This window comes from Mandrillus leucophaeus, unplaced genomic scaffold (assembly GCF_000951045.1).
Source record: "Mandrillus leucophaeus isolate KB7577 unplaced genomic scaffold, Mleu.le_1.0 Scaffold338, whole genome shotgun sequence".
NCBI classification, from domain to species: Eukaryota; Metazoa; Chordata; class Mammalia; order Primates; family Cercopithecidae; genus Mandrillus; species Mandrillus leucophaeus.
This window is the reverse complement of record NW_012103565.1, coordinates 1,125,489-1,151,302: the sequence shown is the minus strand read 5'-3', so window position 1 is coordinate 1,151,302 and position 25,814 is coordinate 1,125,489. Positions and strand designations below refer to the sequence as shown.

The 25,814-nt window shown below is 34.1% G+C and overlaps 1 protein-coding gene across 2 annotated transcripts in view; it reads right to left on the bottom strand.

Annotated features, from left to right (window-relative positions):
- INTS6 (integrator complex subunit 6) overlaps window positions 1-25,814 on the bottom strand; it is an 89,938-nt gene that overhangs the window by 15,583 nt on the left and 48,541 nt on the right. For both annotated transcript variants that reach the window (XM_011988760.1, XM_011988761.1), the window contains 8 exons: window positions 17,860-18,043; window positions 12,061-12,186; window positions 10,116-10,270; window positions 6,341-6,493; window positions 6,081-6,213; window positions 4,783-4,877; window positions 2,227-2,337; window positions 961-1,176 (listed from right to left, as the gene is read on the bottom strand). In XM_011988760.1, the coding sequence (XP_011844150.1) occupies window positions 961-1,176; window positions 2,227-2,337; window positions 4,783-4,877; window positions 6,081-6,213; window positions 6,341-6,493; window positions 10,116-10,270; window positions 12,061-12,186; window positions 17,860-18,043 (1,173 nt within the window). The remainder of the gene's footprint in view (window positions 1-960; window positions 1,177-2,226; window positions 2,338-4,782; window positions 4,878-6,080; window positions 6,214-6,340; window positions 6,494-10,115; window positions 10,271-12,060; window positions 12,187-17,859; window positions 18,044-25,814) is intronic.

Sequence of the window (25,814 nt, the reverse complement as noted above, 5' to 3'; positions counted from 1 at the left end):
CTTCATTTGATATGTGCTTTTCTCCCAAGCTGTAGCTTGCCACTTCATTTTTCATGTTTCTTTTAAAGAGCAAAGTTTTTTTATTTTAATGAAATTCAATTTATCAACATTTTTGGTATGTGCTTTTAGAAATCTTTGCTAAGTCAACATCATGAAGATTTTTTCCTATGTTTTCTTCTATAAGTTTATAGTTTTAGTTCTTACATTTAAGATCATGACCACTTCAAATAATATGAGGTAATGGTCAAATTCATTATTTTGCATATGGATATCCAATTGTTCCATTTGTTTAAAAGACTGTCTTCTTACCCACTAACTTATTTTTCTATCTTTGTTAAGAATTTACTGTGTGTGTGAGGGCCTACATCTAGACTCAATTCTGTTCCACTAATCTCTATGTTTATCCTTATGATAGCACCACACTGCATGGATCACTGTAGTAAGTTTTACAGTAAGTTTTAAAATCAGATGATATAAGTCTTCCAACTTTATTCTTCTAGAATTGTTTTAGCTATTCTAGGACCTTTACATTTCCATATAAATTTTAGAATCAGCTTGCCCATTTCTACAAAAAGGCTGCTGGGATAAAGATATCTGTAACCATGAGTACTCACAAAGCATTTTTGGACCATGCTGTGGGCCTAATAGGATCATCAGTTTAAGTACAAAACTATAGTGAATTCTACCATCCACTATTGCAACTTAAAGCAATTTCTAAACCTCTGTTTTCTCATCTATAAAATAAACAAGTTAGTTTACTCTTCATCAATCTATCCATTCATTCACACACCATGTACACTGTTTTAATTCTAGCAGTGACAGTATAATGATCATTATTCTGCAAGGGTACAGAAGTACTCTTTAAAGTCTGGATAAAATGAACGTCAGAATTAGCAGAAAATGTGATTTATCCAGTAACAGAACAGAACTACAGTAGTACTAAATTCATATGATTATTACCTTATTCAGCAAAGCAACTTGGAATCCAGTGTATTCCTTCATATTAAGGTCTAGCAGTCTGTGAGGGACATCCTCTGAAATTCCCTGGAGGAGTTGTTGAAAATCTTTCCTATACGCCATTGATAAACCATGTGATCGGCTCCGGACTTTTATTCCAGTTTCCTGTACTACTTTTTTGCCTACAGATCCAATGACTCGATCAGATTCTATTTTGGCCTAAAGTAAAAATAAGAATTATCTTGATAAAATCTAAATTAATAAATCAGATACTAATGGTTATGATCTTCTATAAATTAAATATGTATTTTTTAAGTATATAAGAAGTTAAAAACTCAAGTAGCATAGTTTATGTCAAGTATTGGGCAAATTAAACATAGTAAACAACAACGTCTTATGATTTTAAATCATTACAACTCTAAACTTTTGGAACAGGACAAACACACTTTCAACTTATTATTTTATTTATTAATACCTATTATACTTAAACCATGAAATGTAAATGCACACTAAATGAAATGTGTATTTCCAATTCAGGAGTGATAGAAAATTATTTTTTAAAAATCATCGTTACATAAGACATTTTTATTAGCACATCAATATGGCAAATAATTATGCAGTTCTTCCCTGGAAAGCAAGAAGCAATGTTTTGACTCCTCCCAAACTGCTTTTTGATTTGTAGTTAAGGTAGTGAGTCAGAAGTATTGGAAAAATAAAGTATTTCATAGGACATTAACAATTTCAGTCAGTTAAACTATATACTGCTTGACTACTATAGTATTTATTAATGTGATTTTTGGCCAGAATGACAAACTTCAGTGTTTTCTACAAACATTTCAAAGAAACTCCCATTCTGAAAGAAAAATCTGCAGGTTTCAAAACATAAAGAAGTTTTTTTTTTTTCTTTTTTAAGGAAAAATGACTTTCTAATCTAAATTTCTCAAAAGATAAATAATGTTCACATATAGGAAGTCTAGGACCACACTCACGAAGCCATTTTCTTAAATTAGGAATTATTATACAATTTTCTTTTTTCTTTTTTTTTTTTTGAGATAGTGCCCAGCCTATTATACAATTTTCAAATTAACATTTCAAACCATAGCACACCATGGGCGTGAGACAGAATTATGTAATATATGGCTCTAAAATGTAATATATTAATATAATGGAATTCCATTAGAACCATCAAGAACCAGCTTTAACCTGTTTAACTATCTTAGCCCAAACCATTCAAAATACTTAACGGCTCACTCTATTTCTTGATATTACCTGTTGACTCAGTTTTTTGAGGTATGAAATGACACTGTAACTAAGTCCATATTCCATACTGTCTGCTATTAGGTTAGGTGCTCCCATCATCCTAACAGCTTTCTTCAAGGGCTATAGGAAAAAAGAAAACATCATTCAATATTAAGCTTATTAAAAACTTATGGTTCCATGTATAGTCTGTCTTAAAATTTTCTCCAAAAAATTATTTCCCCTTCTTCTCCTCAATAAGGAAGTAACACAGTCATATTTATGTTTCAGTAAAATGTTTGTCAGTGGGATGAAAGGCCATCTGAAGTAGTTAAAAAGGATTTAGAGGCCATAACAACTCCCCAAGACAAGAAGGATAAAATACTGGACTTCCTTGGTACCACTGGGAGATACTAGGAGATACTGGAAGAAATGGACAAAAGACACATTATAGAGGTAGCTCTGGGTAGTAAGTGAAAAACACTCAAGGAAAATGCAAGATTTCCACTTTGAGTAATTAGCTGCTCAACCACTCACTAGTTACATGATTCTAGATCAGATTATAAATAAGCTCTCTGTGGCTTAGTTTCTCATTTGTAAAATGAGGATAATAACAATACCTACCCCTTACAGGGTTGTCATGGGATTAAATGAGTTAATACACATAAAGCATTTTATAAAACCATTGGGTACAAAGTATTAATCATTACTATTATTATAATATGCTGAGCTGAAAAAAACAAGCTCTGAAGGAAACATAAGCAGGAGGAAAAAACAATCTAATATTTATTATGGATGTGGTAACTGAAAGTTACCTTTCAATTGTAAGGAGAGACTGAGAACTACTTTGTATGACAAAAAATATCACTACCAAGAGTGTCTAGCATATGTGAATGGGATAGAGCCAGAAAAAGGATGATAACCATTGACACATTAGAGTGTATAAGCACTGGTGTCAAACTGAAATCAAATCCCAGCCCTGATATTTAACACCTATCTGGCATGGCTAAATCCTCAGGGTTGCTACGAAACATAAATGAGTCAACATATGTAACAGTTCCTATTCAAAGTGTTTGTTCTTTTTTGGCCTTCTACTTGCCAGGCACGGTGTGCTAGACACATTCAATACAACTTATCTCTTAGAACTATAAAATGTCATGATTTTCAAAGCTCAAGAAATTAATCTCCTAATTATATTAGGGATGATTTAGAAAGATTATTTATAGCCAAATGCTATAATATTCCTGCATCAAAAACAGAAGTAATACATAAGTGATTTTTAAGTACTTTTGTTAAAAGGTTACCTTTCACAAACTAAATCATATATTTAATAAAATGCATGTTATTGGTTTTACCTACTATGATACACTAGTTTTGAAGTAATGAACTCCTCTAAAGCATATGGTTCTATGAGAATATACACTTATCCACCTTACAAGGTGTTTCTAGAGATTTGGGAAATAATACAACAAAAACTATTGTGCACCCTTAAAAAGAAATATAGTAGGCCCCACATATCTGTGGATTCCGTATTCTGTGAATTCAACCAACCACAGACTGAAAACGTTAGGAAAAAAAAAAATGGAATGTTGCATCTGTACTGAACATATACAGACTCTTTTTTCCTTGACATTATTCCTTAATCACTATAGTATAATAAGTACATACATATTAAGTAACCTAGAAATGGTTTAAAGTATACAAAAGAATGTGTGTAGGTTATATGCAAATACTACGCCATTTTATATGAGGGACTTGAGCATCTGTGACTTTTGGTGTCCATAGGTGATCCTGGAGCCAATCCTTCACAGATACTGAGAGACAACTATAATCATAAAACTATAATTTAAAAAGGTAGTACAACACTCGAGGTTAAAAGCCTAAATCTAAGCCAGACTGAATTTCAGGCCCCTCATCCCCTCACATGTTAGCTATGTAGCCTTGTGCAAATTATTTAATTTTTAATGCTTTAGTTTCCTCATCTGTGTAACAGAACCAATAATCATTTCTACCTCATAGGGTAACTGTATAAATTACTGATGTTGCTTAGGACAGTACCTGGCCTGAGTAAGCAGTACATAAATGTTCTCGTGATCATGATCATCATCACTACTCTGCAAATCACTGAAACCTCTCTTTACCTTTACATCTATAGTGGTCATTTGTATACTCAATTTTCATGTCATTTAATCTACAAAAGCAATAAATAAAAGTTTACAATACCCACAATAAACCATAAGCATAATATAATTAACAAGTTCTTCTTTTTTTTTTTTTTTTGGAGATGGAGTTTCGCTCTTGTTGCCCAGGCTGGAGTGCAGCGGCACAATCTTGGCTCATTGCAACCTCTGCCTTCCGGTTTCGAGCGATTCTCCTGCCTCAGCCTCCCGAGTAGCTGGGATTACAGGCGCCCGCCACCACGCCCAGCTAATTTTTGTATTTTTAGTAGAGACGGGTTTCACCATGTCAGCCAGGCTGGTCTTGATCTCCTGACCTCAAGATCCGCCCGCCTCGGCCTCCCAAAGTGCTGGGATTACAGGCGTGAGCCACTGCGCCCGGCCAACAAGTTCTTTTAAATAATATTCTTACCCCGAGATAGTAGGGAGGCATTGTCTTCAAATAACTTTCAAATGACTGTCTCCACTTCAATGTTGGTTTTGCTTTATGCACTTTAAACAAGTCATCTAGAAATGTATAATGTGAACAAACTATCACTACTCATTATTTTCACACATAGAAGTCAAGTCAAAGACGCTTCCTTTTTAAAGTCTGCCTTGTTATTTTTGAGAGAGTAACATCAGACTTTTTTTTAACATGAAAGGCAGTAAGATTTATGGTTTTGTCATTTTCTATAAAATGAAAAGATGCCAATTATGGTCTAAAAGTACACGTAGGAATTAAGTTAGAAACAGAAAATACACAAGGAAAATCTATGCTCTCCCTAGACCTAGACACAAAGCAGATTTGAAGACAGAAACAAAGCATGCATAATGTTTTCTATAAAATATATCTACTAATATTTTGACTGTAACTTTTAAATTTAAAGTGATTTCATGGAGCGTAAGTTTTCTCCAACAGCACTTCTCAAAAATGATAGCTAGATGGTACCTAGAAACTAACTTTAGGCTTTTATCATATTATTTTGGAACAAACTCCTTTATTTAAAAAATATTTGCCAAATGAAAATTTAAGTATAGATAAATTCTTAGAAAATGCACTCAGATCTTGTTAACTATACTATGCTTCTACAAAATGTCTCATTTCAAACGGAAAGCCTACATTACCAATTCTGTTAGAAATCTAACTTGCAGAAAAGTTAGAATATTTAATTAAAAAATTTAAAATGTAATACCTTTGGCCGGGCACAGTGGCCCATGCCTGTAATCCCAGAACTTTGGGAGGCCAAGGCGGGCAGATCACCTGAGGTCAGGAGTTCAAGACCAGCCTGGTCAACATGGTGAAACCCTGCCTCTACTAAAAATAAAAAACTTAGCTGGGCATGGTGGTATATGCCTATAGTCCCAGCTACTTGGGAGAGAGGCAGAGGCAGGAGAATCGCTTGAACCTGGGAGACGGAGGTTGCAGCGAGCCAAGAATACGCCACTGCACTCCAGCCTGGGCGACAGAGCAAGACTCTATCCCCAAAAAGCTAAAAAAAAAAAAAAAAAAAAACTTCATTAAATTGCAGACTAAAAAGTGTTACAGTATCATCTTTTAATTTACTATAAACACAAACAGGTTGTTATCTTTTCTTCAAGATGTTCAATATTTTAGAATATTCGAAATATTTTCATTGATTTCCAAAAGACAAGAAAATCTATAAGGAAATGCTCTTTAGGAGAACCTTTACATGCTAAGCCAAGGAGAATGTGACAAGAATGACTTACCTAAGAGGGGAAGAAGGACTGGATAATTGTAAGGCATCACAAATAAGTTGACACAGTTCAGTGCTGTACTGGCTTTCAAGTAACCAAAAGGATGACCAAGTTCACTATATTTTGCACTATTGCTCACGTACACCTGTTAGAAAGGAGCAATTAAAACTTTAATAACCTTTAAAGAATGTTATATAAACTACTGATTCAATTCAGCTTTTTAAGAAACACCTCATTTAAATTTTGGGGTCACTGTAAGTTGTTCAGCTCACCTGCCAACAAGTTTGAGGAGATTTCCTTTCCAGGATAAATTGAGTCAGTGGTGAAGGTTCCAACTCATATTTGTCAAAAGGAAGTTTATCAATAACCATTGGTTCACAGTCTGTACAGGAAAACTTCACTACAGGATGAGATGTACGAGGTGGCTAAAGGGGAAAGTCTTGTAATTACTATTTACATGAAATTCCAGAAACAAAACTAAGTATCCCTCATTATCAAAATTTACTCAGTTCCTCCATCTTGCTAATAAGAGTTTGATTTACTGTTAAAAGCAACATTAAGCTGAAAGAAAACACTTGAAAATGTAATGCTAAAGTTATTGCTAATATTCAAAAGAAAAAGACAAACACTTGAAAATCTGTAGAAATGAAAACAGTTTTAGGTCTTATGCAAAATTTAGTAATTGAGTATTCATTAATTTTTACATCCAAAAAATGAGAAATGTATATGGAAACTGTCACAAGTCTTCATTTGTAGCAATTTACTTATAGAGAGTAGTGACTTCCAACGTAATCATAGATATTGATCGGTTTTTGAATATACATTATATATTTCTAATTATATAAATTATAAATGTAGATGTGCATAACAAAATATATGCCAAAATGGTATTAAAATAGGAGAAAAACAACCATAAATAGAACTTCTAATGCTTCCTTCCCTATTCCAGCAATTATTTTGGTAAACTCTATAGGATATACACCCTGTTCTAGAGGTATAAAAAAGAAATACTTTTTTAAAAAAGGCACGTTACCTCCCATCTACCTCTTAATAGTCCTCTTTCTAAAAATCTCACCAATTGTGAGATTTTGTGAACAAAATGAGCTATGAGGAAGTAATTTCAAATTTCATAGCTACTGGCTCAGTTACTGCTTATACCCTGGTGGTTCACAAATCTACTGTGTTGGGGGGTCAGATGGCTCTCATTTCTCTGCTGTATCTAACTACCTACTGGACATAACCTGAATCTTCCACAGGTCCCTCAGACACAATATGTACAATTTGTTATTTCTCCCCCAAGCTACAAAACCTGTTCTAAATACCCAGTCATTATTCTTGATATCTTCCCATCATCCTCCATATTTAACTGTCACAAAGACCTGGATAAACCGATAACACAAATTCTAAGGCACTTACCAGAACACATAAACATGGTAGGTAGTTAGTCCTAGTTGCTGCCTTCTGTTAATACTAAACTCTCATCTCTTGAGAAATGTATCTTCTATTTCTTACCACTTTAATTTGGGCCTTCATCATTTCTCAGATTAGACTAGTACGACTGCCTTTTGCTTTGTTTAGTCTCTAATCAGCCCCCCTCTGATCAATCCTATGGCAGTGAAATATAAATAGGATCATATAACTTCCCTATCTAAAATTATTCAGTAAAAGTAACAGCCAAACACCTAAAAATAGTGTCTAGACTCTCAATATCACATACAAAGATCTTCAATGATCTGGTCCCTGCCTTCCCACACCACACCATACAGACTCCATGCTTCTGCCATGCCAAGTACTTATTTTCTCCCTTGTGTATTGCAAACAAAGTTTAGAAGAATGAGTTGGCATGTAACAACCTCTAAAAGACTTTTTCCCTCATACCCCTTCCCACTCTGTACTCCAAAAACACACCAGGCTGTCAGGCCCACCTCCTCTGGCTCTGCCCCACCACTCTATGACAGTTGGCACACTGTATTCTATGATGTGTACATGTCTGACCTGCCCATAGACACGTAATGTTCAAGAGGGGAAGCACTATGTTTTACTCATCTTGTGCTCCTGTGCCTAGCATGAACCTGATACACAGTTTATTCAATCAGTCCACGAAACACACTTATTCTGTGAATAAAAGTACTGAGATCCAAGATGGAAAGTGGAGGGAAAGATCCTCTAGAACTTGGCAAAGAAAATTTTGCATATATGATTTTGTTTAATCCCCAAAACAACCCAATAAGATGGAGCTATAAGCCACTTAACAGATGGGAAATTGAAGCTTACAAAAGATAACCAAAGGCACTAGTTAGTAACTAGTAGTGCTGTGATTCAAATTCACATCTTGTAAATTACACTTAACTTCACTAGCAATATTTCTTCAATATTACAATTTATAAAAATTTCACTTCCCCTAATATCCTTCAGTTACTAAAGTTTGCCACTTCTTTCCAATATTATTTATTATTCTGTCTTCCATCATCATAATTCAACCACTTAAAATCTCTTACATGAACCATATCAATAGCCCTCTAGGTAACCTACCTGCCTTTCAGCTCATCTCCCCCTTCTAATTTTTCTGCATATAACCACTACCAAATCAATTTTTCTAAAGATGTCTGTTAAAAACATCTTCAACTATTCTTTGAATTCCACTGTTAAAAAGCTAATATTCCTTAACCCTGCATTTAAAGTCATAAAAAATTTGGTTAGTTTAATAGTACTCTCAATGTCCTATATACATGTTATGATCCACCCATACTCAGCTACTTGTTACTCCTCTAAACATACCTTGTTCTTTTTCACCTCCATATTTTTTTCTCATACTACTTCCTTCTCCAATTGAAGTCCTACCCACCCTCTATGGCTTGTAAGAATTTGTGATAGACTGCTAGAGCGGCATTAATAGATAAGGGTTGTGATACTGGTTTTGGATTTCTTTCCATTACGACTCAGGTACTGTATGTTCTCCTGTACGTGTTAAATAAATACAATAGAATAAATAACCAACATGACAGTATTTCATACAAATAAGGTATCTGTTCTGTAAGAGTTGAAAGACCTCCAGAAGAGAAAGTAAAATGACCAAAGAAATTGAAAGTTTCTCCATAAAGCCAGACTAAAAAACTATGATGGTTCTATCAGAAAAAAGAGAAGGTATGAAGAAGATACTTCAATGAAATTTAGAAAACCTTAACTTCATGCACTACTTTATTAAATCCCTAATGAATAAAGGAAATATCACTTTATAAATTCAAAATAAAAATTATCCTGAAGAGCTGATACAGGTTTGAAGTACAAAAGGTTTCAAAAAGGTTTTGTTGTATGAAACATTACTAAAGACTGCTTAATGATCTCTGAAATACAATTTTTATTTTCTAAGGGTAAAATCAAGGAGAACCACTGCCATGCTCTCCCATAAAATATCCCTTAATGCCCTCAGATACTTGGAAAAAAAAATATGGAAAGAAAAGAGTACACTAACACAACTAAATGGATATTAATCTGTATAAATGTACCCTGTTATTTTAAGAATTATATAATGAATACTGATAATTCACCATGATCACTGAGCAAACTTCATTGTTCCTAAAAATAATTCAGGTAAACAAAATCAGAAAATCTGTTCTAGCTTAAACCTCCAATCTGCAACACTGTATATAACTAAAACCATACACATCAATATGAAGTTAAGACTAAGTCCTAAAAAATTGCAGGCAAACTATTAAAATTATTTTCTAAACTTTCATTTAAATCCTAAATTGTGTCCCAGAGACAAATCCTCATTTAGAGTTCAAAGAGGAAATTTTGTACCCAGAAGCCAAGAATAAAAAACGTGAGCATAGTATTAGATTCTAAAGGAAGGAGATGCCTTTCTGTTTTCTATTACTTCATAATAAACAATACAGCACACTAAAGCAAGTAACAGGGTATCATAGCACTTTGAACATCTGTCTAATCCCCATAAATTAATCACAGCTTTCACAACAGAATTTAAAACTAATAGGAAAGGCAGCTGAATGGTTACTGTTACATAGTTACAGTCTCTCTGGTACTTACTAGTGTTGGCGAATTTTGATCTGGCCAAAAAGACTCTGGAACAGGCCAATGACCTATAGGAACCCCAGTTTTAGGATTTGGTCTGACATATATGAGTTTGTGACAGCTATGCCAAGGCTGAGATCCAAAAGGCCTTGATATATCTGGCTGCCCATCTATAGCAAAGAAATTAAGACAAAGAAAGCATGTATCGTAAGTGGGGGATAAGCACAAAAAGTTAAATTATATCCATTATTACTTAATAAAAAATTCCTAATATGTGTTCTTTTCTAGGTTTTCCTATTTTTCTTAAATGGCAGAACACTATGTCTGCTTAATATTTAGACTAGATTGTAATTCATTAGACAATAAGTACAAATTCCAACTATGAGTTGGCCAGTTCAAAGGAGGTCCGCAGCATCCTTTGCTTTCCCAACTGGAACACATAAAACATGCTTTACAGTGAATATCTGTTTGATGAATGACATGTTTTCTTCATCAGATGATAAGAGCAAGCACCCAATTTGCCACCTTTATCATCATATCCCAAATGTCAAAAACAGTGCCAGGCGCACAATAAATACTAGAATAAATAAGTATTGCAAATTGACTATTTTTTAGAAATCATTTTAACTGAAGCCTTAAAAAAACGTAATAAGCAAATCTAGACCAAAGCACCTACCTTTAATCTAAAATAACTTCAGCAAAACACCAACTATCTTCAACAATTTAGTGAACATTTAATAGTACCAAACTCTAAACAAAGCATTAAAATAATTTAAAAATAAATACATTGTAACAATTCAATTAAATTTTTTTTTAAGTCTGCTTTTGCTAAAGAAGACATGACACAACTTATTGTTATCACCCATTCCTTCCCTACAGTACTCTCTCAGTGCCCCCATTCTTTCATTCATCTCTATGATCTTTCTCTTTTCCCAGGTACCTACTTTAGTGGACCACCTCTGCCAATTATCATTAAATGACTCTCTAAATCTTTGTGTGTGTGTGTGTGTGTGTGCGCGCGCGCGCGTGTGCGTGTGTGTTTTGAGACAGAGTTTCGCTCTTATTGCCCAGGCTGGAGTGCAATGGTGCCATCTTCGCTCACCGCAACCTCAGCCTCCCGGCCTCCGCCTCGAGTTGAAGCAATTCTCCTGCCTCAGCCTCCCAAATAGCTGGGATTACAGGCATGCGCCACCACGCCTCACCTGGCTAATTTTGTATTTTTAGTAGACACGGGGTGTCTCCATGTTGGTCAGGCTGGTCTCAAACTCCAAACCTCAGGTGATCCACCCGCCTCGGCCTCCCAAAGTGCTGGGATTAGAGGTGTGAGCCACCACGCCCAGCCATGACTCTCTAAATCTTGAAATAGGTAACATACAATGCAGAGGGTCTCAGCTATAAACCATCCATTGGTTGTACTATCACTCCTTATATCCACTGGCTATTGGAAATAGTTCATGATACAGAAGCTAAGAAAAAGCCATGTGGGACTCAGCTAGAGTTAGAAGAATCAAGCTTAACAAAGCCTGGTTCCTCATTTTTGACCCACATACACCATTTAGTTTCAATCAGTTTGATCCTTGGTCCAAAAGTAGCTAAGGAGTTAAACATCTAGGATTGAACACTTTGGGAATTAAACAGCATAGGAGAAGCATATATATGTTGACAGGCAATTGTATAATACTACAAAGAAATTATATATTTGCTTATCTATAAATACTTTAAAAGGCTTTTGACTCATCAAAATGTCAGGCAATAAACAATCATTAATACAAAAAGGTGATGCTACTAGACCACCATTAGTTTACCTTGACTTTCCTATTTAATCTTCCCTCTTTACCAACAGCCTGTCTTAATAATTTGGTCTTGCCAATCTTAAGGCCAAATCACAGTAAGTTTTCAGTTCTAGTTGAATAAACAATAAAGCAAGTTTTGAATGTCTAAAACAAAAGTGCAATAATACCTTCTACGGGGGAAGGATCTGGTCCTGCTTTTTCAAAGTTTATTACCACCCCACTTTGTACTTTCTGCACCAAGGACTCCAGACACTGATTAAGCATTCTTGGAGAACACACAGAATACGAACGGCCTGAGATTTAAAAGAAAAAAAAAAAAAGAAGGAGAAGAATATAGTAAACTAGTTAGTTGCAAGAATTCCTATCTTTAGCAAGAAAAAAACAACTGTGGGGTTTCTGACAGTACTAATTAACAAAAGTTCAATGGTAGAAGTTGACTAATTTCATTATCTTATGAAAGTGCACAAAAAATCCTTATTTCCAACCAACCAACAATCCCATTTTGTGAGAGTATGTATTTTCTTCTAATTATAGGTATTTGGAACATAGAATTCTTGGTCTGAACAACACACAATGAAAACAAGTCACATATTTTATGTTTTTAAAAACATATACAAAAAACACACTATCTCCAATTGTTATGCAATATAATTTATTTTTAACACATATACACACACACATCTAGTAACTGTCTCCCCAAAATCTTATTCCTGCTTAACAAAAGTATTATCACTAAGATTTACTGGGCACATAGTAGATATGTAATAACTACTTAACTAGTTCATTGGCAGTTTTTAAGTATTTTAAATATTTGCGTTTTAATATACAGATGGTAGTGTGTGCTTTTCTGAATTTCACTTAGCTTACATACTTGGGAATTACCTATCTTACGTGAATTCCCTTTTTGCACATTTTAACCTATACTACTTTTGGTTCAGAAGCATTAAATACTAGTGATTTTTTTAAAAGATACGAGTGAAAAGATTTTTTAAAGAGGAATTTTCAACAAAAATATCTAGACCTTAGCTATACAATACTTTATATACTAGACACATGTAGCTATTGAGAACTTGAAATATAGCTAGTCTGAATTGAAATGTATAGTAAGTGTAAAATATACACCTGATTTTGTTGACTTAGTATAAAAAAAAATCTCAGTAATTTTAAAATATCAATCTCATACTGAAGTAATATTATGGATATTGATTTAAGTAAAATATAGTATTACAATTAATTTCATCTATTTTTAATTTTTAAGGTGGCTACTATGAAATTTTTAATTACATATGAAACTTGAATCAGATTTCTATTATACAGTTCTGATTCAGACCAACACTAAAAACCTAAAAACCTTGACAGCTAAAACTCAATCTTTGGCCAAATATTTTGCAGTATTATTTGTAATAAGCTCAATATGAAGCCCTACTCTTTTACACATTCAACCAATTATTTCAGAACACAAGCTACATCATTACATTTGACACATCAAATTACTCATATCAACTTATATTTAAGGTGATTTGTTAAAGGCTACTCAGAAAAGAGAACATTATAGACAATGGTGATTCAAATCCTCAAAGTCAGCTTTACTTAGAAAAAATAAGTATCATGTAACAACTGTATAAAATAATGATGATTGTAACCTTAACAAATATCTACCAATTACTAAGTATCTATGTGCCTGGCACTGTTCCAATCATTTTATGATATTAATTTCTTTAATCCTAGCAACAATTGTATGGGTTATTTTCCCCATTTTACAAATGAGAAAACTAAAGCATAGAGAGGTTAACTAACTTTTCCAAGTTAGCATAGTGATACAGCTACAATTCAAATCCTTACAGGGTATCAGAAACTATTCTGGATATCCTTTGTCCCTTGGAAATCCTCTGTTAATTTGAAATCATACTTAAAATAGAGCATTTATATGAAGTCATACTTATCTGAAAGAATTGGTAAATTTAAATCTTTTTTCTAAGTCAATTTAAGTATATACAAAAAGCAATCCACAAAAAGGTTAACCATCTTTACATGCAAAATATTAGAAGTTTACATAAAAGCTGAGTATCTTATTTAATGAAATTTAAGCATATTCCTAAGATGTCATTAAAAAGCAAAAGTATATAAACTATGACAATTATCTCTGCTCTCCTAAGTTGTGTCATCAATTATTAAGAAAACAGAAGCAAATCAATCTTAACATGAAATAAAATTACTAATCAGTACATTTTACAAAAATTGGAGAAAAAGAATAAAATGAGTCATTTGGCAAATTAAAATCAATTATCTTAAAAGTTAAAGAGAAATAGCAAATTTTGCTTTCTTTACAAAGTGAGCCTATATCCTACGTGATGTTCCTCAAGCGAACTTATTGTCTATGTCAAAACTTACTCTTTGGAATATACAACACTTTGCGCTAATGCATAAAGTTTCTAGGATCACTACTTGTATTTGTGAAAAAAGTTATATTAGCATACACCTTCAAGTCAAGAAGCTGTCTCACTTTGGGTTATGTGGAGTCCACAAAAAAGCCAAACTAAATATAGTGAGTCTAAAGGTAGTATTAGCATCTTTGTCAAATAGAGAAGAAGCAAATGAATATTTCTAAGTTGGTCAATAGTCCTTACAGAGGCTAAGAAAGTTAAATGTATTTAATCTAGAAATATCTATAAATAATTTTTATAAAATACTTTAAAAATTCTTGATATATTCAACAACATGTCTATTACACATTTAAAAATTTATTATCGTCCTTGCACCTCCCCCAAACCTGCTTCTCCCTAGTGTACCATCTCAGTCCTTGGCACAGCCATCCATCTCTAGTGGTTCAGAACAACTGAATCATCTGGGAACCATCCTTGATTGCTTCTTCCCTTATTGTCCTCATCTTTGGTTCTCTTTTACGTTAAGCCACCTCTCACCACCTCCAAAGCTAGAACAAAGTACTACTACTAGTCTTCCTGCTTTCATTCTTGCCACTCTATATTCTCATCTAACAGGTGAAGTGATATTTCAGAAATAGAAATCAGATGTCACCACCTATAAAAAGCCTTCAAAAGGCTTCCCATCATACTTGGAAAATAAAAAAAACATTTATTGTAGCCTAAAGAGCCATTCAATATTTGGCCCCTGCCTACCTCTCTAAACCTAGCTACTATTCTATGCCTCCCTATGTAAGCTCCAGCCATGCCAGCCTTCCTGTCGCTTCCAAATATACAGAGAGCATGTCCCTTTCCTTGCCATTTCCCTCGCCTAGATATATGTGTAATTAACTCCATTATTCAGGTCTCTGCTCAAATGTTACCTCCTCAGAAGAAAACTTAGAATATTCCTTCTCTGCCTCAAGTTAGACTCTATTCCCTTACTCTGTTTTGTCTTCAAAGTAGGTAGCACCCTACTATGTACTACAATACTAGTAGGTAGTACTAGTACAAAATATCATTTATTTATTTTACATGATTATTATCTGTCACTCAGTACAAAGATGTAAGCTTTCTATTGTTCCTGCTGTACTCCGAACACCTAGTAACAGTTATTTGGTATAGAGTTACCTTTACCTGGTATCAAAATAAAAATGCTTACAATGACTATAATTACGTAATTAAAAAAATACATAGAAAGAAATATATTATTATTTTGGCAATACAGGTGAATTTTTTCCAATATTTCCTTAGTGAACATGAATTACTCTATAATGGGAAAAATAAATGTACACAAATACACACATGAACAACTACTTAAAAAAATTTTTTTTTTTTTTGAGACAGAGTCTGGCTCTATCAGCCAGGCTGGAGCGCAGTGGTACGATCTCGACTCACTGCAACTTCCACCTCCCGGGCTCAAGCAATTCTCCTGCCTCAGCCACCCAAAAAGCTGGGATTACAGGCATGCGCCACCATGCCCAGCTAATTTTTGTATTTTATTAGAGATGGGGTTTCACCATGTTGGCCAGGCTGGTCTCAAACTCCTGACCTCAGGTAATCCGCCTGCCTTGGCCTCCCAAAGTGTTGGGGTTACAGGCGTGAGCCACCGCGCCCAGCCAACCTCAAGTTTTAAAAATGCACAGGAATTGTTAGCAGTGATTACATATTTGGATAGTGCAATACCAGTGGGTATTATCTTTTTTGTTCTTTCTACTTTTCTGGTGTTCCCCAAAACTTTCTTTAGTGAACATCCTTTAAAAAAGAAAGAAAACACATTATTCAGAGATATGAAAAGGTGAGTGACATTTGAGCGGCTTACCTTATTGCTAGTAAGAGCATGAAAAGGGGCAAATAAACTATCACATCAGGAAGGATTTAGAATGTGTATTTAGAGAAGACTTCCTAACTTCTTGTCTAAGATTTCTGCATCATTGAAAGATATCACCAAGGATGACTTTGGAACTTCTCCTCTAGAGATGTTCCTTTGAAAGAATAAGCAAAGTAGCTTTAATATATTACTGCCTAAAGGCAAGGATATAACTGCTACATGATATCTCATGGTTCTTTTCAGACTCTTTGATTATACCACTCACTTCACTTCACACTGTGAATATTCCTGATCCTAGTGACAAAGTTATAGTATATTTAAGTCCCAAAAGTTCATCGTAATTCTAAGTTCAAATTAAGTAATTCACAGTAAGGAATTTCCAATGTGAGAATCTTATAGCCTCCAAGCCTTTCAGAATCTGTTAAGTAAAATCCCCAGTTTAAAAAAAAATTTTTTTTAATCAGAATTTTTAACAAGGGTGCCAGTTCAAAGCTGGAAACTGAAATTTCATGAATATAAATGTGCACCCTGCCACAGAAAAAAATACAACTGTCACCGAAAAATATTATCTATGTAAAGAGAACTGTTAGTTAATTTTCAAATTTAGATGACAGGTTGTCCCTTAAAAAAAATTACATATATGCCTTTTTTGCCCTTTGTTAATTAAATTGTGAAGGCATTACAAAAGTTCACAAAAAGCATTTCTATAAAATGAAAGCATTTAATGACATGAATAACAGTTTTCTAACTTATCTATTTCACACACCTGTGTAAGGTTAATCCCTTTTTGTCTGTGAATTTTGCAGATTTCCAAAACCCATAGAATTTTAGAAAAAATGCACCTAAAATATTAATTAGAACTTATATTTTCTCTTATGTAGCTGGCTATGATGAATCTCATTAGAGCACCAACTGTGTCTGCAGACTATGTCACAGGCCCTAATCGTAAGTAAAACAGTGGAATGCTAGACTTGCAATATCAAATATGGAATTTGATATTAAAATTACTTTAATAAAATTTTTAGGTGAGAACTGAAATGCTCCATGAAAGCAAAAATGCCATGTCTGTCTTACTGACTACTGAAAGCCAAAAGCATGGAACAATACTTGGTACACAGTAGGCACGCAATACATACCTATATGAAATTAATCCACCTGTTAGCTAATTCTACATTAAATGAGTTCTGAGTTGATTACATATGTATTTCACAATTTCCCTTGCTGTTCATTTAGCATAGTACCTATCTAATCTGATGTATAAGTGAAACAGAAGCTGGATAAGACCTCACTATCTGTTTCCTTTCATCTATCAATCTCTTTGCCTCTGGGAAAAATTGCACTTAAGCATATCCCATCAAATATAGAGATGATTCTCAAAACATTTTTTGCAAAAAATAATGCTACGGTACTTCTAAATCATTGGCAATCTTTCTAGATAAGAAAATTACTTTAACAACTTCAAATACTAGCATTTTCTATACAAGTAGAAAAAATATTACCATTCCTTGTCATATCCAATAGTAACCACATTCTATTAAAATGAAGATCATAGACCATTATCAATAAATGTACTGTTAAAACCATATATGCCTATTAATTCCTAATATTAACTTGTTAAATAAAAACAAACATGGATGTTTGCTTTTGTACACTTTTAAAACATTCAGATAAAATCTGCTTTAAGTTACCGAATTACTGCCAGCAAAAAAACTTACCACCTGTCACTTCACACATTGGTGTGATTGCAGAGTCATCTAAAGGCACACCTGTCAACTGTTCTGATTCTACTGACATGGTGCCAGGCAACCGCAGCACTAATGCAAAGAGTCTCTGATCCCAACGAAAAGGTTCCTTGGTCAATTCACTTCCAGGCAAAGGAGAATTAAGAGGTAAATGAAGCTGAAAGTAGGGGGGAAAAAAACAGTAATAAGAATTCCACAGGCTATTTTTTCAAAAAGCCTACTTTAACTACACTTATGTTAAAACTCCATCAACTCTCCTATCACTTGAAAAACAAGCTCAAATATAAAAGCTTATTCAGACATAGCTAAAACAGCACATGATACTGTTAATTTTCTATAGACTGAAAAATATCTGTATTGTTGGAATGAATTTCAGATTTAGACTCAGTTAATTACTGGGTGCTGAATTGCTTCCAAATAAATCATTTCAATTATTCATTAAAACAACCCTGTGATAGATATGTTATTATTCTTTTCTTTTTTCTTTCTTTCTTTTTTTTATTAGGTGGAGTCTCACTCTATTTCCCAGGCTGCAGTGCAGAGGCACGATCTTGGCTCATTGCAACCTCTGCCTCCCGGGTTCAAGCGATTCTCCTGCCTCAGCCTCCCGAGTAGCTGGGATTACAGGTACGCACCACCTGGCCCAGCTAGTTTTTGTATTTTTAGTAGAGACAGGGTTTTGCCATGTTGGCCAGGCTGGTCTCAAACTCCTGATCTCAGGTGACCCACACCTCGGCCTCTCAAAGTGCTGGGATTACAGGCGTGAGCCACTGTGTCCAGTCTTATTATTTTCTAAACGTAAAAAAATATATATACCTCAAAAACAAGATTTGGCCTCCTGTGTCCAGAGTTAGTACTTTTTTATTACACCACAGCAATCTGAAACATCTTCACAGCTCTTAACATTTTTAAATATGCTTCATTTTATACAAGATAAACAATCTTAAAGCATTTGTAGAAGAGTAAATTTTGTCACTCTAATTACATTTTAAATGTAGTGATTCTTACCATATCTGAGTAAATGGGAGGTTTTGTATGTGTTGCATGTTTTATTAATAATAGATGTTTCTTCCCTTAGACCTGCTAAGTTAGAATCTTTTCTGAGATTCTTAAGCATCTTACAAAGTTTTAAATGACTATAATGGGCCCTTCTAATACCAACAGAGTAACAGTGTACAAACAGAATCCACATATTCATCTCAGTATCACTCAATGAGGATGACCAGACACTATGTTTCTCATGACATGATGCAGTACCACAACATCAACTATAAAGGATTCTTACTCAAAAAGAGGAAGAAAGAAAAGATTCAACCTGAATTGAATCAAGCCTTCAGTTCTACCAGTTTGCAGGGAATAGTGGGGATATAGGATCAAGTTAAACACCAGCACAAGGGAGCAATCAGTCAAATCCAGAGTGTGGAACATTATACAGGACAAATGACCTGGTTTCTCCAATAAATCAGTGGCATAAAAAAGCAAGGGAAGGGAATCTGAGGAGTTAAAACTGTTATAAAAGAGACAAAAGCAAAGATTTTTGAGACAATCAGGAAATTTCAAAATTACATTACTGGAATTGCTAATAATCTTTTAAGTGTGATAATGGTACTTAAGTATATGGTGCTTAGGAAAACAAAAATCCTTACCACTTACAGATTTTTTAAAAATAAAGTCAAGACTCAGTTTAGGGCTTTTTTCTACAAATACTGGAGTATATTTTCATACAGAACATGCTTTAAAATGATCACTTCTAAATTGTCATTTTTTATACTAATTTCTTCACAAGCAAGACCTAATTGTATTGTGTACAGCCTTTCTAAATCTCACATAGAGAAGACTTCCAAACTTGATGGGGGTTGAAGTCATTCTACACTAAAATAGACTCAAGTTTCTTCATTGACTTACATCAAACCATTAAAAAAAGAAATCCAATTCTATTCTAGGAAGAGTTTTCCTAGTGAAGCTATGTTATACTGGCACCTCTCTTCAAAAGATTCATGCCATGAGAATATGCTGCAAGACTCCATCAAGATCAGCCAAGATTTTGTGACTCTGGACAGAAGTCATGAGCTCTTTCTCTGGCACGTAAGGCAGAAGGCAGAAGCAACAGAGAAGGAATGCTGAAGAAATCTGGGCCAGGATATTCTCGAAGGTTTCCTAGCCTCACAGGCTCTGTGACAGTTGTAAACAGCTCAGGAACTCCAGGCCCTTACTGCTATTACCACATCCTGACAGAAGACAAATAAGCAAGCACTATTTACATCATCTCCTATTACCCCAGACCAACCAACCACCTTTAAAGTATTTGGGAAACACAGCTACCAAGTGCTTGGTCATTTTCTCTCTAATATCACAGAAATGTCAAAGCACCAGTGGTACTAGGTGAAGTTTCAACTGTTAATGCAGTTGCTTTGCAGAGTAATGGATACATGGAACTGTCTTGAGAATCTGGGGGAAAACAGGCACTGCGTGGACCACACACACACACAGACACACACACACACACACACACAAACTAATCATGTAATGATGAGCATCTGCAACACAGACAATATAAAATGAAATAAATTGCCTTTGGCTGTACAATGCTGAATCTAGACTGAATTTCAAATATGATAAAAAAAAACCCAGCAAGCATCACAAGCATATTCTAAGCATTTTATACATAGCTGTATCAATTTTATAAACTTTAGGCAAATTTTTATTTTTCTATTGCTTCTCATTTCTCCCTCCCCAAATCACCACCAACCTCTCAAAAAGAAAAAAGGGGGAAAATCCACTGTAGTTTAAATGAATTAAATAGAATAAAGAGTAATGGCAGGCAAACAGAAATAGGAAAAAGATTAAAATCTGAAGGAAAAATCTCAGGAGGATTGACTTACTCCAGGTTTAAAGTTTACAGGTGAAATTCCAGTAATGTCTTAAAAATCAAAGGGGGTGGGGAGGTCTTCCTGAATATATGGACTTTGAGAATCAAGGAAAATTGTACATAAATGAAGAAAAATATAGTTAGTCCCTAGAAAAATATGCAATAAAAATAGACAATTCCCAAAAGCAAAAAATGGGCAATAGATAAGGATACCTAAAAGGAAATCCATATGACCTATAAACATGTAGAAAGATGATCAAATACACTAGTTAAAAGATAACACGAATTAAAATATTGATGAGATACCATTTCACACCCAATAAGATTAGCAAAAAATTTTTTAAGTTTGACAATACCAAGCGATGACAAGAATATACAACAACAGGAACTCTCCAACACTTCTAGTGACCCTATAATTATATTACTGTTTGGAGAACAATTTGATAGTATCTGATAAAGCTAAACATAAGCATACCCTAAAACCCAGCAATGCCACCTCCTAGAACTCTCATATATTTGTATAAGATGTTTAAAAAAAAAAAAAAAAAAAGCAATTGACTACAGCATTATTTGAAACAGAGGAAAACTAGAAATAATTTAGAAATCCAATAAGGGAATCAAGAAATAAGCTGCAGTCTGTTCACACACAAGTGAAATGAATACACTAGAACTCCTAACATCCAACATGGATAGATCTCAAAACAATGTTTTTTGGGTAATATAGCATACATACATATAAGAACATATATCCAGAAAGCACAGCTTAACAAATTTTCACAAGTTGAATGCCTTTGTGTAACTAAAATTTGTATCAAGAAAGGTAACTTTACTAACTTATGCTTCTCTCCAACTGAGTTGTTTTGCCTGATTATGAACTTTATAAAAATGGAGTATTGTCTCTTTGGTTTATGGCTTCTTTCATCATTGTAAAGGTAAGAATCACCTATACTGCTACACAGAATAGTAGATCGTTCATTCCTATTGCCAAATTGTTTATCTGTGTGCCATAATTTATTTATTTTTATTTTTCAGAGACAAGTTCTTGTTCTATCACCCAGGCTGGAATGCAGTCACATGGTCATAGTTCACAGCACCCTCAAACTCCTAGACTCAAGAGATCTTCCTGCCTCAGCCTCCCAAGTAGGTAGGACTACAGCACGTGCCACCACACTCAGCTCACTTTTTAATATTTTGTAGAGAAGGGATCTCACCAGGCTGGTCTCAAACTCCATAACTATCCTTTTGAATTGTTTGGGTATATTATGAATAGTATAACTATGAAATTACAGTACATGTCTTTGTGGAAAATATATGTATGCATTTCTGTTGAGTATATACCTAGTTGTGGAATTGCTGGATATGAATACGTTTACTTTCATCAAATACTGCCAGTTTTCCAAAGTGGTTATACCAATTTATACTCCTACTAGCAATGTATGACAGAACCAGTTGCTCTGTGTCTCCTTCATCAACACTTAGTTTTAGCTGTCTTTTCCATGTTAGCCATTTTGGGGTGTGTGTGTGTGTGTGTGTGTAGTGGGGTTTTAATTTTCCTGATGTTTATGGAAGTGGAATACCTTTTCATATGCTTATTGGTTATTCCAACGTGCTCTTTTGTGAAGTGACTATTAAAGTCTTCTGCTTATTATTTTTAATTGGGTTGTATAGCTTTCTCTTATTGATTTGGAGGATTGTTAATCTATTCCAGATATCTTTTATTGCAGGGATCCCCAAGTCTGTGGCCTGTTAGGAATGGGGCTGCACAGCAGGAGGTGAGCAGTGGGCAAGCAAGCATTACCGCCTGAGCTCCACCTCCTGTCAGATCAGCAGTGGCATTAGATTCTCATAGGAGCATGAACCCTATTGTGAACTGCACATGCAAGGAATCTAGGTTGTGCGCTCCTTATATGAGAATCTAAAGCCTGATAATCTGAGGTGGAACAGTTTCATTCCAAAACCATACCTACCTGTGTCCATGGAAGAACTGTCTTCCAGGAAACCAGTCCCTGGTGCCAAAAAGATTGGGGACCGCTGCTTTATTGGATACATTACAGTATTGCAAATATCTTCTATTCTGTTACCTCCTCCATTATTTTAGTGGTATCTTTTGATAAATGGAATTTATCTTATTTTTTCCTTTCACAGTTAGTGCTTTTGTCTCCTCATAGATAATGAAGACGCTCTCCCATGTTTTCTTCTAAAAGCTTATTATTTTCCCACTTAAAATCAAACCTGAAATACATCTGAAATTGAGTTTGCAGTATGGTCCAAAATAGGGGCAAAGACACATTTTTTCCCCAAATGGATATCCAATTGATATAGGCCATCCCTTCTATGCTGCACAAGAATGTTACCTCTTTCTTGTATCAGGTGACCGTACACGTGGTAGTCTATTTCTGTGTCAAAAACAGTATTACATGGAAGGAAAAAAAGTGCAAAATGGTGCACAGAATAGTATCTCTACACATTGTTAAAAGTAATGTTTAGAATAGTTTACATATGTGTAGTAAAAATAAGAAAACGTGGACTAAATGACTATAAGTCAACTTTGCAATTGTTGATTATGGGAAGGGAAAGAGGGAGGAAAGTGACACTGAGTAGGGGAACAAAGGAGACTACACACTATCAATCTGCAATGTTCTGTTTCATTTATTAAATTTTTAAAAATCCAAAACAAAAAAGAATAAGGCAAATACGGCAGAAACTTTTATATTCCTTATTCTTATCCAAAGTACTGAAACATATTAATATGAAGATAATTGTCAAAAGTCAGTAGTAGTTATCTATACCTCTTTAACAATAATGTCATTATTTTATACAAATCCAAAGACAAGAAAACTTACTATATGCCTCAACCCAACAAGAGAAAGATTAAATACAGTAATTACTAACTCCAAAGCTCAGACATTTGTAAGGATCCCTAACAAAGAGTTATTCTTGATCAGCCATTAAAATACATTGCAAGAAGGTAGACTACTTCCTGAAAACTATACATGCATTCACTCATCACTTTTTATGTACCTACCAAATATCAGGCATGTTTAGGCTCTGAGGATTTAAAGATAAATAATAAAATACACCCAGTACTTTAAGAGTTCTAAACAGAAGGATCATGTTCCTGAAGGAATCTGTTTCAGAGCTGTATTTAAAGATAAGCCAACACACAGAAAGAAGAAAACTGAGAATCACAGTACTAGCTAACAAGATATTTAATAGGATTTTTATTTCTGAACACTGAATGGGATTAAGAGTTTCATAAGAGCTGTTTTCTGAGACTTAATCCCAAGAAACTCTAGTACGAGTATTCAAATGGAAGTGTCTGAACTAATGATGCTTTAAAAAACCTAGCTATTAATAACAATAATACTTTTATAGTGTTTACTATTAGATGCCACAAGTTATTCTAAACCCTTTTTATATATTAACCCATTTAACCCACAAAACAAACATACGAGATAGGCACTATTATAATCCTCATTTACAAACGACAAACAGAGAGCTTCAGGACTTGTCAGAAGGTACACCGTAAGTGGTGAGGAGACAATTCAAACCCAGGTAAGTCTGGCTCTTAAACACTGTGCTCTTAAACACTGTTATTATATTGCCTAACCAGGAGTGGAAATACAATCTGCATTTAAAAAAAATCAAATGTTGAATTGTTAATATAAAAAAACTAATTATATTCAATGAAAAAAGAAAATCTTAATTATAAAAATAACTACTTTTAGAAAAAAAATTTAAATTAATTTCTATATCAATCTAGTGATTTTTAAGTCCCTAATTAATACATCTTATAAACACTGTAGGTTATTTTTATAATGCATAGCCCTATGCTTTTTCCCTAGTTACTCTTGATACAAAGGAGTGGCAATGTATTTTTCTCCCTCTTGCGTTTCCCTTCCATTTCTTAAAACACAGGCAATAACAATAAACAATAGCTAGCATATTCTGAACACTTATTATGTGCCAAGCACCATGCCATGAGCTTTACATACAATATTTACAACAAGCAAATGGGGTAGATACTATTATTATCCCCTTTTCAGAGATGAACTGTAATATAAGATTGTTAGGAGACATCTGTTTGGAGAACACACTCAAGTAACCCATGCTATATCATCAACTCTAGAACATCTAGGGAGGGAGGACTGCAATTTTAAGAACTGAATAAACCATGTGTGATTCAATAATATAGTAATTTTCCCATAACCATGATATTGTGAGCCTTTATTAGAATCTTATAAAATTATACTGGGCAAAGTTTCAGTCTAATGGACTAATAAGCAGAGAAAATTATTGTTTATATTCAGTTTATTTTTTGCTTGAATACAAGTGAGGTTTTCCATATTGTTATTTTAAATGATTAATTTTAGTAATATTGCCAACTCAAATATCTTATGTCAACATCTTGGTAGCCAACAGAAAAGGAAATGCAACTTCAATTTAAATTTGGGAAGACTGTCCTATTTTTCCTAGTTTCCCTTGCAGAGCCTTACTGCTCCTTCACCTTTGAGTCCTTCCTCAACTTCTTACCAAAAGAAAAGGAATAAAACCTACTTCTCCATTGGTCTGAAAAACAAATGGCAGATTAGGCAGGTGACAGTTATCACCAGGTATGCTCAAATTTTATGTACTTACAAAAGTGCAATTTCCTTTTTGATTGTTTTATATTTGATTATGGTACAGACTCTAATTATTTGTGACTTTGCTAAAATTAGACTAAAGCGCAACTTAAATTTTAATTATTTAGTTATTCATGGAGCACTGACCATAAACATAGCACGATTTCAGGACTTAATGTAGATAAATTATGCCCAAAAAACAAGATTTGAGATTACATTTTAGCTAGCTCACTGTAAGAAAAGCTATTATAAAACCTCAGATAACCAAAATTCTCATACATTACTACTTATTTTTTAAACTGTAGAATGTAAAAAATAGAAACCAACAAACAGTAAAAAAAAGATAAAAGAAGTTTATTTTTAAAACATCTTCAATTCAGTAATCTAAACAGATGTCTCCTAGCATACAACCTAATTGGCTGGATGAGGATCAAACC